Raw genomic sequence first — 17,640 nt, forward strand, 5'->3', positions numbered from 1 at the left:
CGCATACTTTGTATAGGCAAGATTAAATCAAGTTATGAACATAAGCGTTTTCTCCCATAAAAACGTTTATTCCTGCAGTAAAAACGGTGACATTAAAAGTAGGCGTACACTTTATTGAACGTGCTATTGCATAACACGCATTTTATAATGGTTTTCTATGGGAGAAAACTGTTGTGATGAATGTAGTGTTCATAACCTGATTTAATCTTGCCTAGCCTATCCGTCAACGGATCCACAAATGCAAATCACGCTGCATGCACAAATTCTGACTTCTTAATATAAAATCGAAGTTTTGTATTCACAATTATGTGTCTATTTGTACAAATTGTATTTTGCACACACAAGTTATAAGGCATTTGTTTGTGGATAGTGAAATACGTCTGCAACATTTATCAAGTTCATGGACAATTGTGTGCATTTATTAATCATTTTGAGTCTAAACTCATCCTATACCTTCAGTGTCCGTCTATAAACTAACCTGCGCGGCCAAAGCCTATATATGATATCACCAGTAACGGATAAAGGATCTTTGGTAGTGCTAAAACCATACGGTTTGTCTGTCCAGTTATCCCACTAAAGTAGTGCAACAAGGCTGGCTGGCTGACAGCTGAGACAATTAACTTTAGTTAATTCGCTAAAACATGCAGATAGCTGCAAAAGGTCTCTCTCACAAGCCTACGCTTTAGCTGAGGTCTGCCTGGAAGATGGCAAACAAATAAATAAACAAAGTACATTAAGGCGTGTCCTTACCTTTGTGTACAGGCGTTACGGTTAGCATGCAGACTGATGTTGTTGATGATGGATCTCTCCCACATAGCAAAATTTGTCTGGCCCACCTCTGGGCCTCACCCATGCTTCAGTTCTGGCCCAGTTCTGGCTGGGTCCCCGGCCCAAAACTGGCCCTCACACTGAAAACAGACACAAACAATTTCCTTTGGCCCAGTGGTGGCCCACACCCTGTAAAATGACTCCTATTTATTGTGTTGGCCCAGATCTGGCCCACACCCTGTAAAACGACTTGTATTGTTTAATGTGGCCCAGGTCTGGCCCAGCCACTGTAAGACAGATCTGGCTGAGAGTCGGCTGGGTCCCCGGGCCAGATGTGGCCCAGAAACTGGCAATTGAAACACAAATTCAACCATTTAAAAAGATTAAGGATTTTTATTATAAATGAACAAATACACTTTAATAATATAAACACATTAACAATGAACAAATCACTATACTATTAACATTTATTAACAAAAAAAAATTAAATCGCAAAATAACAAAACAATTTAATATATATTAAAAGAAAAACATCATTCTCTTTTACACACAAACTCTGTCACTCTCTTTAACACTAAATCATCTCCTTTTGCACAAGTTAAGTCACCTTTAAATATATAACGCTTTATACTGTAAAAAACTGTTTCAAAGCAACTTTACAGGGAGAAAAAGGAAAATTATGCAAACAGAGTTCAATTTGGCTGTAAAGCAGTAATAGTTTGAAGACAGCTGAAGTCAGTTCAATGACAATAACTGTAAAGTTCATTAATTATAAAAAGTTAATTTCAACTATAAAGTAGCTCTGGAGAAAGCAGTGATGTCAGGCCAGGCCAGCTTTACATCCAATAGTGTCAGTGCAGTCACAATAATATTGTTGAAGATTAAGTGTCCTAACCAAGCAAAGAGGCGACAGTGGCAAGGAACTCCATCAGGTGACAGAATGGAGAAAAACAAAACAGGCTCAGTTGGGGTGCCAGTTGTCCACTGGCCAAACAAACGAACATGGTGTGGTTCCAGGCAGTTGAAGATGGCCATTTGGGCCTGTATACAGGTCTTTGCTGAGGAGGATCTGTTGTGGACTGTTGTGTCAACGAGGTCTCCACTGGCGGTTTGTTTCGAGGTCTGGTCTGACATTCAGGGCTACACTGTGGTCATCTTAGGGTGCAAGTCCACCATCTGATCTGGATATGGACTAGATCCGGCTGACTACAGTAACCTTGTGATAAGAGACAGATTAATATTAGTGTAGATGCCATTACTCTTACGAAGTAACAAGTACATTTTCTGTTGATAGGAAGTGTTTCTGGTTCTTGTTGACCTAATTTATGGAGCAATGTGATAGTGTGTTATGTTTATGCTAGGTTAAAGAGATTCCTCTTTAATATGGATTTAAACTGAGTGTGTATAGGAAGATTTACCTTGCGTTTTCTCAATCAGCTGCCAGTTGGAGGCTGAAGCCACCAGTTTACGAAGCCCTCGATCTCCATTTCAGCGGGATTAGCCATGACGGTTTCTCTGAACTGCATCTTTTCAATGAAGGAATACATGTGTCATTATTAAATCTTAAGCATGACAGTTTTTTTAAGTGCATAGGTAAGATAAATGTTGTTGCCAGAGTTAATGCAGCAGTTTATATCATTTACACTTTACAATAAGTTAACATGTGTTAACTAACTAAAAATTAGCAAAATATTTGTTACAGTATTTATTAATCTTTGTTAGCATTAATCAATAAAAATACAACTATTTAAATGTTTGTTCTTGTTAGTTCACAGAGCACTAATTTTAATAAATACAACTTTTCATTTAAATAATTAGTAGGCTACATGTTGAAATTACCTAAGATTAATAAATGCTGTATGTGCTTTCTAGTTAACTAATAATAGTCAACAAATCAAAGCATATTGTATTGTTACCAAAACATCTGTAAAGTGTTGGTGTCGAATTCTGAACGTTATATGAAACTTCAGTTTGTTCGCTCATGATTTTAGTAATAGTAATGATTTTAGTTAGATTCACAAACAGACTCTTTTGAAAGTTTAGTGAAATCACACAGAGCCGCCTGAAGAGATTAGTGGTCTATAAAGCTAAATTCACTCGTTAAAAAACAAAATGGAATATATAATTTAATTAGCCAATGTACTCGATAGAGCTCAGCAGTTTTTCTAATAATAATAAATAAATAAATAGTACATAAGCTAACTTGTTAACGTTAACTTAAAAAGAGACCGAGTAGGCCTTCATCAACACTCCGTATCTCCGGGACCGAATGGGTTTCTCACATTACGCCATTATCATCGCAAAACATTAGATATTGAACAAACTATATTTGATCTTGTAATTAAAACATCAAACAACACTGAAACAATAAATGAATTAAATTACTTACTTGTTTTTCAGCTGAAATGATCCTGTCAAAAACGAAATGGTCTGCGTTGCAGGATCCTCCTCAGGATTTAACCGCCCAAACTTTTTCACACACGGCTGAATTTCTTAATTCCTGTAGTGGCCCGCCTGTGACAAAACTAACTCGGGCCGAAGGTAAATACACGTCGCTACAGTGAGTATGAACCGGTTGAACCTGACACAAGTACAACTGCGTTCAGCCGATGCTGGCCCATAAAGAAAAAGCCGTCAGTCAGCCAACGCGTGTACAACTGCGTTTAGCCGATGCTGGCCCATAAAGAAAAAGCCGTCAGTCAGCCAACGCGTGTACAACTGCGTCCAGCCGATGCTGGCCCATAAAGAAAAAGCCGTCGGTCAGCCAACGCGGGTACAACTGCGTTCAGCCGATGCTGGCCCATAAAGAAAAAGCCGTCGGTCAGCCAACGCGGGTACAACTGCGTCCAGCCGAGGCTGGCCCATAAATAAAAAGCCGTCAGTCAGCCAACGCGGGTACAACTGCGTTCAGCCGATGCTGGCCCATAAAGAAAAAGCCGTCAGTCAGGCAGATGTGTAAAAAACAGTTGGTACGGGTCTGGCCCATTATCATTTCACCGATGCCGACAGTGAGCCAACAGTGGCGCATTTCAGACGGAATCGGCCCAATTGTGCTTGCTATCTGGGCTTGATGTTGCTGCCTACATCCGGGTGCGCGCAGCAGTCCTTGCAAACAATGTCAAAGTTTATTTACATCCGCCACAATCGATCATAGACTAGGTCATTCACCATTCATTGGAATGTCCGATTTTTTTTATTTGTTTATGTTGGTTTGTATAGGTTATTAGGTTATTTGAATTTGCCATGTTGATATGAACCTCCAATGAAGTTGCACGTCATTATTACGTCAGACGTAATTTCAATCCACTCTTGAACGAAATGAGTTAGGGGGTCAGTTCTACTCATAAACTAAGAGCTAATCTTGTCTAAATAATCAATAACTGGAAACTACTTAAGTGAACTTAAAACTTTTGTGGTGCCTGAACAATATTGCAGCTTTGAGTACAACTCTGCAATTTTATTGAGTTTAGAACACTGTTGGGGAATACAGTGTAGTTGTAATTTCAACTATTAATAAAGAATAATAGCTGTTAACAAAAATAAAGCTGTAAGATTAGTGTTGAATTATAACATATTTTATTTATTTATTACTCATTCATAAGTTACTCATACATTATTCATAATTTCAAATATTTCTGCACCTGTTGTGCTTGCAGGTTCAAAGTGTTTGGAAAGGTATGTGGTAACATCACTTAATAGATTAAAAGACTTAATAGAAAGTTATTTGTCTTGGTAATAATATTTTGTAATGCTGTCATCTTAACCATAATGTATCGTAACTATAATGTCTTTTTAACAGTCTCGATATGTATCTGTGAGTGGGGAAGAAATTGTAACAGAAGTATCAAAATTGCAGTTTAATGAACAGTGTTTCACTGAAACCCCCTACCAAGATAATTCTTTCTGGGGACAGCTATGTCATTCTCTATCTATACCCAACAATTTTAATAACAGAAAGAGAATTCACAAGATCACACTGCATATTAAGGCAAGTAATGCTCTCTTTTTACTCATGTAATAATATGCTTTTATTTTTACACATGGACATTTCCAGAAGTAGATTTTTTTGTTTTTTCAGTTTAACTGCTTATTACTGTAAAAATCCTTTATTCGTTTGTTTTGTTTGTTTGTTTGTTTGTTTGTTTTTTTCTTTCTTATGTTGCAGTTCCTAATAAACACTAAACATTTAATTTATGTAAATGCAAACAAAATGACCATTTCCATCTAGTATGTATTGAATGTAATCAATGTATGTTTTTTTTCCTAATAAGGCTGAGCATTCAATCCCAGAATCTGAGTCTGATGAACAACAATATTGTGTTTGTAAGCGCCCTAATACCTTAGAGCCATATGCTCAGTGTGATAGATGTAAAGATTGGTTCCACCCAAGGTGCGTTGGATTTCAGAGTATTGAGGATGTTGCACTGATTTCACCATGGCTGTGCCCTGGCTGTTCCATAAAGAAAACAAGTAGACCATCACAGAGGACTCAACTTCTTTTTGACAATTCTAATCAGTCTTTCAACACTGAAGCATTGGAAGAGGAAGAAAAACATGAGAGTGAAAGAAAGGTAGAGACTAAACAATGCCCCACTGAATTTCAAATAAAGCTTTCAGATGATGAGTGGAGCAAAATAAAACCCACCCAAAGAGAAGGCTACAGAATCCTGAAGCATGGCTGGACAGACATGCTGTCAGAAAAAATTGGTCAGATGATCAACTGTGTTCTGGCTTTCTCATATAATAAAGTGACGCAGTCTCAGTCAAGAAAGAGGCTGTGCCCATACTGGCATGGAAAGGCCAGATGTAAATTTTCAGGATGTACCCAATTTGATTTATACTTATTGGAAGAACCTGCCGAAAACGCAGACTGCATTTTGGTTAATGTGAAGGTTTCTGGCCAAGTAGACCATTCAAAAGGCCTTACATTTAGAAGACGCACAAGCAGTAGTGAAAAGGAAGCATTAAAGGTAAAGCTGAGAGAATGCACACCTATGCACCTTCACACAAAAAAACTTGCTGCTGCAGATGAACAGAAGTTAATTGAGGGAAACACAAATGAGGTGCCTCCACTCACAATACTGCAAAAAATCTCAAGTGAGAGCAATCTTGAGAACAGAATGGACAAAAATCCTTTTCTGGATTGTGTCAAAATTCAGAAAGAACAAGACTTGAGCCAACATTTCAGTCCTTTACTACAGCATCAATATGTACAGTTTGTGGCAATTTCCCCTTTTATAACCCACATGTACTCAACTGATCAACTCCAACTACTAAGAGACTTGCAGAAGAAAAATACTGTTCTTCTGTACCTTGATGCAACAGGTACTGTTGTGGCCAAACCCGAAGATTGCAAAAGTGTACTCTATTATGCACTTTGCTGTCCGGTTACATCAACCACAGGATCAACAGTTGTCGCAGTGTCAGAGATGCTCTCCTCTGATCAGAGCACACCTTCTATCCAGCACTGGCTAACATGTTTTTCACGTGATTTCTTTAAAATGTCTAAACAACACCTCCAGCCCCAAAAGGTTGAAACAGATTTCAGCTGGGCAATGATTCATGCGTGTGTACATGCGTTCTGCCAGAATGACATACACATGTACCTACAGCGATGTCTTCAGGTCAGTCAAGGCAAACAACAATGCTCTTTCACTGTTGTACACATTTGTGCTGCTCACATGATTAAAATACTGTGCTGCAAGGTAGCAAAGATGAAGTGTGTGAAGCAAACGAAAGACCTATTTCTATATTCAATGGCACTGCTGCAGAATGCCACATCGCTAGATGAGATTCGAGCTTTGTTAACGGACATGTGTGCAGTTTTTACTGAGGAAGCAACTGCACACTGCCAGGAGAGTTTGAAAAACCTGCAGACTGCTATTCAAAATCAGGCAGTTATTGCAGATGTGGAAACTGCAAGAACAGAAGAAGCAGAAATAGTCTCAGAAACAACACCAAAGACAGTCAGACATGATTCCCCATTTGTTAAGGTTTTTGAGGGTATATTCACCGATAACAAGAGAAAGAGTGTGGGAAAGAAGGAGTTGAGCACTTCCTCAAATCCATACTTCTGCCCAGGTTTGATTGATATAGTCCGCACATACATTGCAACACTGCCACTTTGGACTGGGATAATGTTGAGACATTTAGGGCAAACAAGAGACACAAACAGTGAAGCAGAAAATTGGTTCCGCACCACCAAAAACATTGTCTTCAAAAACAAACTCCACAGACGGCCTGGAGATTTCATCCAAACCATGCATGAATTCATATCTGGTCGAATACGTGGTGTCAGAGTTACAGATATTCGGAAGAAAGTAATGGAGGAGAAGGAATTGGAAGAAATTGACCAACCATTAAGCCAGGAGGAGCAATGGAGGAAAAAAAAACAGAACAAAAAAAAATCTAAATACTACAATCCCCCAAAGGCTCAGACAGTCAAGAAGGGCTCTTATACATCTCCTCCATGGTCTGGTCAGGGAAAGCTAGGACAGCAGTCCATAACGATGACAAACACGTGCACAATCGACAATTTGCTGTACATTATGTACTTAGCAATGAAGACAAGACCATTCATTCTATCCGAAATTGAGAAAATGAAAATGAAGGACAGTTGGATGAACACATTGCTGGAGGTTTATCAACACTTCTCCGTTGGGCAGTGGTCTCAGGGCAAGATCTCCTGGCTGAAAAACTTGGACCGTTTTAAAGGAAAAGATCTGTGGAATGCATTTGGAGCTGAAGATGACTATGTGGTTTGCCGTCTAGACTACATCCATCACAATGAAAGACTGTCTGTGTGTGACGCTCACAAATGTCCTTTCCCTGAGTTCCCAAAGCTTTGCTGGACTGTTGCTGTACTGTAAGTAACCAAATGTTTTATATTTATATATTTGGGTTCAACATGTCAGTAAAATTTTATGCAAGTACCATATGTTACTGACATTTTCTTTAAAACAATATTTCAAAATAGGTGTAATGACTTCTCAGACCTACAACAGTCAATTAACAACTGGGTTGCGGACAATCATTCACTGCCATGCAAAAAAAAAGTGGAGGTAAATGGCAATTGAAAAACGAATACACTATCTGCAAGCAAAGATATGTTTATCAAGTTTTTTTTTTTTTTTGCATTCATAATTATGTTTTCTTTTTTGTATTATATATAAACATGCTTTAATTTAATGGTTTTTGTTTATTTTATATGTATTGTGTTGTGCACAGAAACGGAAGGGTCTGTCAGGGAAGAAGAACATACACAGCTCGTAAGTTTGTTCATGGAGTGCCTCCTTTTGTGATTATGGCAATAGATGCTACAGTCACCTGTGATTGTCACCCAGAAATGCAGCCACCAATGCTTCCTTCATCACTTCTGCTTTGTGCTGAAAGGCAAGAATCTCCTTTTTGAAAATGATGAAGAGTTATAAACATATTTAGAGTCTAGTTTGTAATAAACATAGTTAGAGTTCTGTTTTCATAGGCATGAAGATATAAAGTTGACATGATAAACACAAATAATGAAATGTACTTGTAGTTAAAATATATTTATGTATTTGACTGTTTAATTGGAATTATTAAGTTGCTCAATGTAATTACATGTCTTTGTTCACAATCAGATACCAACCTGTTGCAGTGACATATCATCTCACGTCAAGAAATCATTTTGTTTCCTTTCATCGAATCACTGGTAGTCACTGGAATTTTTATGATGGGTTCAAGGAACAAAAACAGCCAGGCTTTGGGGACCAACAGGCAACCGTCGAAGATTTTAGAAGTGTATTCTCAAAAGACTGTACTGTGGGTCACATCATGCTTGTAAGGGTAAGTACCCAAAAATACGGCAAATGTTGTATTTATAATTAGCTATACATGTATTATTATTATAAATTGTATTTTAAACTGTACAAAATGAAAGTTAGACCAACTTAAAAAAATACTCTCTAATTTGTTACAGCAATTTTTTTTCCAATTAAAATGTACTATGTTGCTGTAACAGTTTGTTTGTGTGTATGTGTAATGGCTCAGAATACCAGAGTATTCTGTAGAAAAATGTTTGCAATGGTAAATTGTGACTTTTCAAAATTAGTTCCTGCATCTAACAACTTTTAAACTTGTTTTCAGACTCCAACAGAACATAAACCTGTGATGGAAGGATCAACTAAAATCATTGAAATCAGTGATGACACTCCTGCCGAAGTATGAATCATTCAAGAATGTACACAGTGACATTTACAAATTAAATATTATTTATATATAAATATTTGTATACATAATACATTTTTATTTATAATGCAGAGTTCAACAGAGGACGAACAATGTGACAGAGACAGAATGGTATTACATAATCAGTAGGATTACTACAATGCACGTCAATGTCTGTTTAATGTAATATTGAATATATAATGTCTACATGTACTATTTCAAAGGTGTTAATGTTAAGTATGTTTCCATTTTTCACTTAATTTCTTCTCAAATGTTAGCTATGGTAATCTTGTTGCAAGATGCCTTATACACCTAATAATTGTATCCTTTTTTATTAATCTGGTGGTAGACACTTACAGAAGGACAGCTTGCTGACAAGCCCGTGGTGGAAGAAATCTCCCCTGTATTGACCATCAATTATGAAAAACGTGCAGAGGTATGTATCTTAAATTTATAAATATTTATTAAATATATTTATTTAATAAATCTTTTAATAATTTTTCTAATGTTCACCTATATAAAACATTTGTAAGTTTAATAGGTGTAAAGTTTTGTCAAGTGTAGTTGTTGAATAACACTGAACCATTTTACATTGGTTTTAAAGTAACACTGGATTTATATTACTTAACAGAAATTAAAACCTAAAGAATTACAGGAACGTGAATGCTTATCACAGAAACTGGGGGCTTGCTGCTATCAAAGAGTCGGAAATCAGTAAGTCAAATATAGCCAAATATAGCCTTTTCAGCCATTCTTTTGTATATTTACTGGTGAAGTTTTTACCCTATGGCTTCTCATGTTTTTGCCCAATTTTTGTTAAATAAATGTGTGATATGTGATATGTTATTGTTTTCTAATGTATTATTTTCCAAATTTTAAGACTTGTTAAGGAACAGATGATTTTTATATAGATAGATAGATAGATAGATAGATAGATAGATAGATAGATAGACAGACAGACAAACAGACAGACAGACAGACAGACAGACAGACAGACAGACAGATGTGTGTGTGCGTGCGCGTGCGCATGTGTGTGTGTGTGTTTCACAGAACCATGCACTCAGAAGTGAAGAACGTACAGTGGACACAGTGCAATAGCTGTCATGGTTGGCTTCACACAGAATGTGCAGGAATCGATCTAGGGCTAGCCACTCACACATCATTTAACTGTGGGTGCCACGTGAAACTGCCCTATTGTTTAAAAAGGTTGGTCACTTAACACCTAATGTTCATATGATGTAAAACCACGAAGTTGACGCCATAACTGCTGTTTTATTTTAGAACGAGGGCTGCTGCAGAAAAGGGCATGCTGGAATCCATATTGACAGATGAAGAGATTCAAGTAAATGTTAAAACGTTTATGGTTAAGCCAAAAAAATAATACAAGTACAGAATGAAAATGAAAGATTCATTAGCTAAACAGTTGTTGTTATTGTGATATCTACGTGTGATATTTAAAATTTGTGCTTTCTGGATTCCCAGAATCTTGCAGATGATCTTAAAACAGGGGTTTTGCAATCCAATCGAATTTATCTTAAACGTCACCCCAATTTCAATTTCAAATTTAAAGAAAACAGAGAGGCCCTAATCAGCATCTTCAATGAAAAACAGGTATAATAATAATAATAATTTGATTTTATTAATGTTATTAATGCATTATAACAAAATATATTGTGATAGTAATGAGAGATTCTTTTCTTTCAAACATAATCATAATTATTTTTTCTGTATATTCAGACGACAGCAATAATAGATAGAGTGGATACTGTATTGGGCCGTGACAAGAAAAATTTGGAACAGCTGTCCTTTCATTTAGACGTGATGACACCTGAGGTAATTATTTAGCTCTTTTTTGCTTATCTAATTGGATTTTGCTGTAAACAGCAGTAAATGTAATGTGACAATTCCTTTGTATTGTAAAGGTAACCCTGTGCATCCTGCAAAAACTGGAGGGATTTAGCCGCTATGAAGCGGAAAAGGCTTTTGTAAGTCATGTTTACTTTGAAGGTAAGAATGCTTTACATTTTATATTTAAATGGTGTAAAAATGCCCTAACATTTATACAAATATTAAAGTTATTTATTAGATTTACTTTGGTTAGGTTTGGTAAACTTTATTGTCTATTCAGTTTTCTAGACAGAAATTCACCTTTGACACTTATACATCTACACATAAAACATATTACTTAGACTCAAGTACTTTGTAAAGTTGTTGTTTTTAACTGATAGCTGTTGCCATTTGTAGTCACTTGTCATGAGTTTGGATTTCACAGTCTTATCACAGTGAATCATTACTAGTACTTCACTACAACTTGTATACTAAAGCATAGCCAGTTGAAAGTACATTTGAGCATAAAAATGTGTTATTATACATGGTTTGGATGTGTTATTATTATTAATGTGTTATACATGTTTATATGTAATATAAATTTATATTACATTTTTCAGAAATAACACTAATTACATTCATCTCTTCGTTAGGTGAAGATTAAGGTTAACAGCAGAGACTGGAATGTTTTCCTCTTCCTACAACAAGGGAATTACAAATATAAAGGAATGTACAGCCATCGTTCTGATTAGATAATACACTAATGCACCTTTTCAATTATATTGTGTTTTTACAAAGTGAAGTTCAATCCACTAATAATACTGTTTTAAACATTTTACAAATAAGACAACTAAGTGTTAGACATAAAAAAATGATGAACAAATAAGTGAATTAATAAATAAATGTAACTGTGATTACATTGAGTGACTTTGATCGTTTTTTGATGTGTGCATGATATGAGTTGATTATTCCATTCATGTAAAAAAGTTAAAGATATAAAAAAATAAAAAAACATTTTAGTTTCATAATGATAGCATGTAATGCTAGATTAAAATGTATTTGCAGTCCTTAATAATAAAATTGTTACAGATTTTTCAGCATCATTGAACAGCAACAGAACAACTTTAAAGGCGGCAGAGATATAGCAATTAGGCCAATAGTGCAATTTCTCATGTAACTATATGTCATATCTCCCAGGATCATGGGATCATAACTCAAAAATGCTACAGTAAAATTGCTCATAATGTTGAATAGTGACAGTCAGGTGCACTGGGAATAAGGTACAGTTAAAATTTTAAGGCACTCTCAAAGGCAGCGGAGATATAGCGTTCTAATTGGGCCATTAGCGCTATTTCTCGTGTAACTGTATGTCATTTCTCAGAATCATGGGATCATAACTGTCAGGTAAAAGGGCAGATGAGAGTGGCTGCTGGAACCAGCTCCAGGATGCAGCAGGTCGAAGAACCACCGTTCGTATGTATAATACGCCATAAAATGCGTATCATATGCACGCGAAAAACAGCGTGCCATAGACACGCCAAAATGAGTTTTGGCGTATACATTCCACGACATTGCACACTCGTACTACTTATACGCATTTTTGTAAGAATACCCTGGCTAAGACACAACACAAACATAGAAACATTAAACAATGACAAAACAGACAAGCAGACAAGACTGCCAGGGCAGAACCCTGACAATAACTCAATAATGCTACAGTAAAATTGCTCATAATGTTGCATAGTGACAGTCAGTTGCACTGAGAATAAGGTTACAGTTAAAATTTGAACGCACCCTCAAAGGCAGCGGAGATATAGCGCCTCCATTAAGGCAAATAGTGCAATTTCTCGTGTAACTGTATGTCATATCTCGCAGAATAAGGGGGTCATAACTCAATAATGCTACAGTAAAATTCTTCATAATGCTGTGACAGTCAGGTGCACTAAGAATAAGGTTACAGTTAATATTTGAACGCACCCTAAAAAGCAGCCGAGATATAGCGCCTCCAAGTGGGCCAACAATGCAATAGCTATTCTAACTTTATTGTCATACATGTCAAATTAATGGATCCATAACTTCAAAATGCTACAGTAAAAATGTCTGTAATTCTGCATGGTGACAGTCAGGGACACTGGGTATAAGGTTCCAGTGCAACTTTGAACGCACCCATAAAGGCAGCCGAGATAAAGCGCCTCCAAAAGGCCAACAATGCAATAGCTATTTTTACTCTATTGTCATATATGTCAAATTAATGGATCCATAACTTCAAAATGCTACAGTAAAAATGTCTGAAATTCTGCATGGTGACATCTAGGCACACTGGGTATAATGCCCCAGTTCTACTTTGAACGCACCCATAAAGGCATCCGAGATATAGCGCCTCCAATAGGCCAACAATGCAATAGCTATTCTAACTGTATTGTCAAATATGTCAAATTAATGGGTCCATAACTTCCAAATGCTACAGTAAAAATGTCTGAAATTCTGCATGGTGACATCTAGGCACACTGGGTATAATGCCCCAGTGCAAATTTGAACGCACCCATAAAGGCAGCCGAGATATAGCGCCTCCAAGTGGGCCAACAATGCAATAGCTATTCTAAATGTATTGTCATACATGTCAAATGAATGGATCCATAACTTCCAAATGCTACAGTAAAAATGTCTGGAATTTTGCATGGTGACAGTCAAGCACACTGGGTATAATGCCCCAGTGCAAATTTGAACGCACCCATAAAGGCATCCGAGATATAGCGCCTCCAATAGGCCAACAATGCAATAGCTATTCTAACTGTATTGTCAAATATGTCAAATTAATGGGTCCATAACTTCCAAATGCTACAGTAAAAATGTCTGAAATTCTGCATGGTGACAGTCAGGCACACTGGGTATAATGCCCCAGTGCAAATTTGAACGCACCCATAAAGGCAGCCGAGATATAGCGCCTCCAAATGGGCCAACAATGCAATAGCTATTTTTACTCTATTGTCATATACAGTCTTGTTCAAAATAATAGCAGTACAATGTGACTAACCAGAATAATCAAGGTTTTTAGTATATTTTTTATTGCTACGTGGCAAACAAGTTACCAGTAGGTTCAGTAGATTCTCAGAAAACAAATGAGACCCAGCATTCATGATATGCACGCTCTTTAGGCTGTGCAATTGGGCAATTAGTTGAATTAGTTGAAAGGGGTGTGTTCAAAAAAATAGCAGTGTGGCATTCAATCACTGAGGTCATCAATTTTGTGAAGAAACAGGTGTGAATCAGGTGGCCCCTATTTAAGGATGAAGCCAACACTTGTTGAACATGCATTTGAAAGCTGAGGAAAATGGGTCGTTCAAGACATTGTTCAGAAGAACAGCGTACTTTGATTAAAAAGTTGATTAGAGAGGGGAAAACCTATAAAGAGGTGCAAAAAATGATAGGCTGTTCAGCTAAAATGATCTCCAATGCCTTAAAATGGAGAGCAAAACCAGAGAGACGTGGAAGAAAACGGAAGACAACCATCAAAATGGATAGAAGAATAACCAGAATGGCAAAGGCTCAGCCAATGATCACCTCCAGGATGATCAAAGACAGTCTGGAGTTACCTGTAAGTACTGTGACAGTTAGAAGACGTCTGTGTGAAGCTAATCTATTTTCAAGAATCCCCCGCAAAGTCCCTCTGTTAAAAAAAGGCATGTGCAGAAGAGGTTACAATTTGCCAAAGAACACATCAACTGGCCTAAAGAGAAATGGAGGAACATTTTGTGGACTGATGAGAGTAAAATTGTTCTTTTTGGGTCCAAGGGCCACAGGCAGTTTGTGAGACGACCCCCAAACTCTGAATTCAAGCCACAGTACACAGTGAAGACAGTGAAGCATGGAGGTGCAAGCATCATGATATGGGCATGTTTCTCCTACTATGGTGTTGGGCCTATTTATCGCATACCAGGGATCATGGATCAGTTTGCATATGTTAAAATACTTGAAGAAGTCATGTTGCCCTATGCTGAAGAGGACATGCCCTTGAAATGGTTGTTTCAACAAGACAATGACCCAAAACACACTAGTAAACGGGCAAAGTCTTGGTTCCAAACCAACAAAATTAATGTTATGGAGTGGCCAGCCCAATCTCCAGACCTTAATCCAATTGAAAACTTGTGGGGTGATATCAAAAATGCTGTTTCTGAAGCAAAACCAAGAAATGTGAATGAATTGTGGAATGTTGTTAAAGAATCATGGAGTGGAATAACAGCTGAGAGGTGCCACAAGTTGGTTGACTCCATGCCACACAGATGTCAAGCAGTTTTAAAAAACTGTGGTCATACAACTAAATATTAGTTTAGTGATTCACAGGATTGCTAAATCCCAGAAAAAAAAAATGTTTGTACAAAATAGTTTTGAGTTTGTACAGTCAAAGGTAGACACTGCTATTTTTTTGAACACACCCCTTTCAACTAATTGCCCAATTGCACAGCCTTAAGAGCGTGCACATCATGAATGCTGGGTCTCATTTGTTTTCTGAGAATCTACTGAACCTACTGGTAACTTGTTTGCCACGTAGCAATAAAAAATATACTAAAAACCTTGATTATTCTGGTTAGTCACATTGTACTGCTATTATTTTGAACAAGACTGTATGTCAAATTAATGGATCCATAACTTCAAAATGCTACAGTAAAAATGTCTGGAATTCTGCATGGTGACAGTCAGGCACACTGGGTATAATGCCCCAGTTCTACTTTGAACGCACCCATAAAGGCATCCGAGATATAGCGCCTCCAATGGGCCAACAATGCAATAGCTCTTCTAACTGTATTTTCATATGCCAAATTAATGGATCCATAACTTCCAAATGCTACAGTAAAAATGTCTGAAATTCTGCATGGTGGCAGTCAAGCACACTGGGTATAATGCCCCAGTGCAAATTTGAACGCACCCATAAAGGCAGCCGAGATATAGCGCCTCCAAAAGGCCAACAATGCAATAGCTATTTTTACTCTATTGTCATATATGTCAAATTAATGGATCCATAACTTCAAAATGCTACAGTAAAAATGTCTGAAATTCTGCATGGTGACAGTCAGGCACACTGGGTATAAGGTTCCAGTGCAACTTTGAACGCACCCATAAAGGCAGCCGAGATATAGCGCCTCCAATAGGCCAACAATGCAATAGCTATTCTAACTCTATTGTCATATATGTCAAATTAATGGATCCATAATTTCAAAATGCTACTGTAAAAATGTCTGTAATTCTGCATGGTGACAGTCAGGGACACTGGGTATAAGGTTCCAGTGCAACTTTGAACGCACCCATAAAGGCAGCCGAGATATAGCGCCTCCAAATGGGCCAACAATGCAATAGCTATTCTAACTGTATTGTCATTTATGTCAAATTAATGGGTCCATAACTTCCAAATGCTACAGTAAAAATGTCTGTAATTCTGCATGGTGACAGTCAGGCACACTGGGTATAATGCCCCAGTGCAACTTTGAACGCACCCATAAAGGCAGCCGAGATATAGCGCCTTCAAGTGGGCCAACAATGCAATAGCTATTCTAACTGTATTGTCATACATGTCAAATGAATGGATCCATAACTTCAAAATGCTACAGTAAAAATGTCTGGAATTCTGCATGGTGACAGTCAGGCACACTGGGTATAATGCCCCAGTTCTACTTTGAAAGCACCCATAAAGGCATCCGAGATATAGCGCCTCCAATGGGCCAACAATGCAATAGCTATTCTAACTGTATTGTCAAATATGTCAAATTAATGGATCCATAATTTCAAAATGCTACTGTAAAAATGTCTGTAATTCTGCATGGTGACAGTCAGGGACACTGGGTATAAGGTTCCAGTGCAACTTTGAACGCACCCATAAAGGCAGCCGAGATATAGCGCCTCCAATAGGCCAACAATGCAATAGCTCTTCTAACTGTATTTTCATATGCCAAATTAATGGATCCATAACTTCCAAATGCTACAGTAAAAATGTCTGGAATTTTGCATGGTGACAGTCAAGCACACTGGGTATAATGCCCCAGTGCAAATTTGAACGCACCCATAAAGGCAGCCGAGATATAGCGCCTCCAATAGGCCAACAATGCAATAGCTATTCTAACTGTATTGTCAAATATGTCAAATTAATGGATCCATAACTTCCAAATGCTACAGTAAAAATGTCTGTAATTCTGCATGGTGACAGTCAGGCACACTGGGTATAATGCCCCAGTGCAACTTTGAACGCACCCATAAAGGCAGCCGAGATATAGCGCCTCCAAGTGGGCCAACAATGCAATAGCTATTCTAACTGTATTGTCATACATGTCAAATTAATGGATCCATAACTTCCAAATGCTTCAGTAAAAATATCTGGAATTTTGCATGGTGACAGTCAAGCACACTGGGTATAATGCCCCAGTGCAAATTTGAACGCACCCATAAAGGCAGCCGAGATATAGTGCCTCCAATAGGCCAACAATGCAATAGCTATTCTTACTCTATTGTCATATATGTCAAATTAATGGATCCATAACTTCAAAATGCTACTGTAAAAATGTCTGTAATTCTGCATGGTGACAGTCAGGGACACTGGGTATAAGGTTCCAGTGCAACTTTGAACGCACCCATAAAGGCAGCCGAGATATAGCGCCTCCAAATGGGCCAACAATGCAATAGCTATTCTAACTGTATTGTCATATACAGTCTTGTTCAAAATAATAGCAGTACAATGTGACTAACCAGAGTATCAAGGTTTTTAGTATATTTTTTATTGCTACGTGGCAAACAAGTTACCAGTAGGTTCAGTAGATTCTCAGAAAACAAATGAGACCCAGCATTCATGATATG

At 37.5% G+C, this 17,640-nt stretch overlaps 2 protein-coding genes and 1 long non-coding RNA gene across 3 annotated transcripts in view; 1 reads left to right on the top strand and 2 right to left on the bottom strand.

The window, feature by feature from the left end:
• si:ch73-321d9.2 (uncharacterized) overlaps positions 1 to 17,640 on the bottom strand; it is a 52,152-nt gene that overhangs the window by 30,499 nt on the left and 4,013 nt on the right. The window lies entirely within an intron of this gene.
• On the bottom strand, positions 1,244 to 3,841 carry LOC137071994 (uncharacterized). The gene is made up of 3 exons (XR_010904575.1): positions 3,158 to 3,841; positions 2,187 to 2,294; positions 1,244 to 1,984 (listed from the first exon to the last, which is right to left on the bottom strand). It is a non-coding gene; the product is annotated as an uncharacterized lncRNA (long non-coding RNA).
• Positions 8,395 to 11,602, top strand: LOC137072162 (uncharacterized). The gene is made up of 11 exons (XM_067440379.1): positions 8,395 to 8,592; positions 8,893 to 8,967; positions 9,067 to 9,105; positions 9,323 to 9,409; positions 9,605 to 9,687; positions 10,024 to 10,179; positions 10,255 to 10,315; positions 10,456 to 10,584; positions 10,711 to 10,806; positions 10,896 to 10,980; positions 11,454 to 11,602. The coding sequence occupies exons 1-11, from the start codon at positions 8,581 to 8,583 to the stop codon at positions 11,462 to 11,464; spliced, it is 834 nt and encodes a 277-aa protein (XP_067296480.1). The 5' UTR covers positions 8,395 to 8,580; the 3' UTR covers positions 11,465 to 11,602.

Source organism: Pseudorasbora parva, chromosome 3 (assembly GCF_024679245.1).
Source record: "Pseudorasbora parva isolate DD20220531a chromosome 3, ASM2467924v1, whole genome shotgun sequence".
NCBI classification, from domain to species: Eukaryota; Metazoa; Chordata; class Actinopteri; order Cypriniformes; family Gobionidae; genus Pseudorasbora; species Pseudorasbora parva.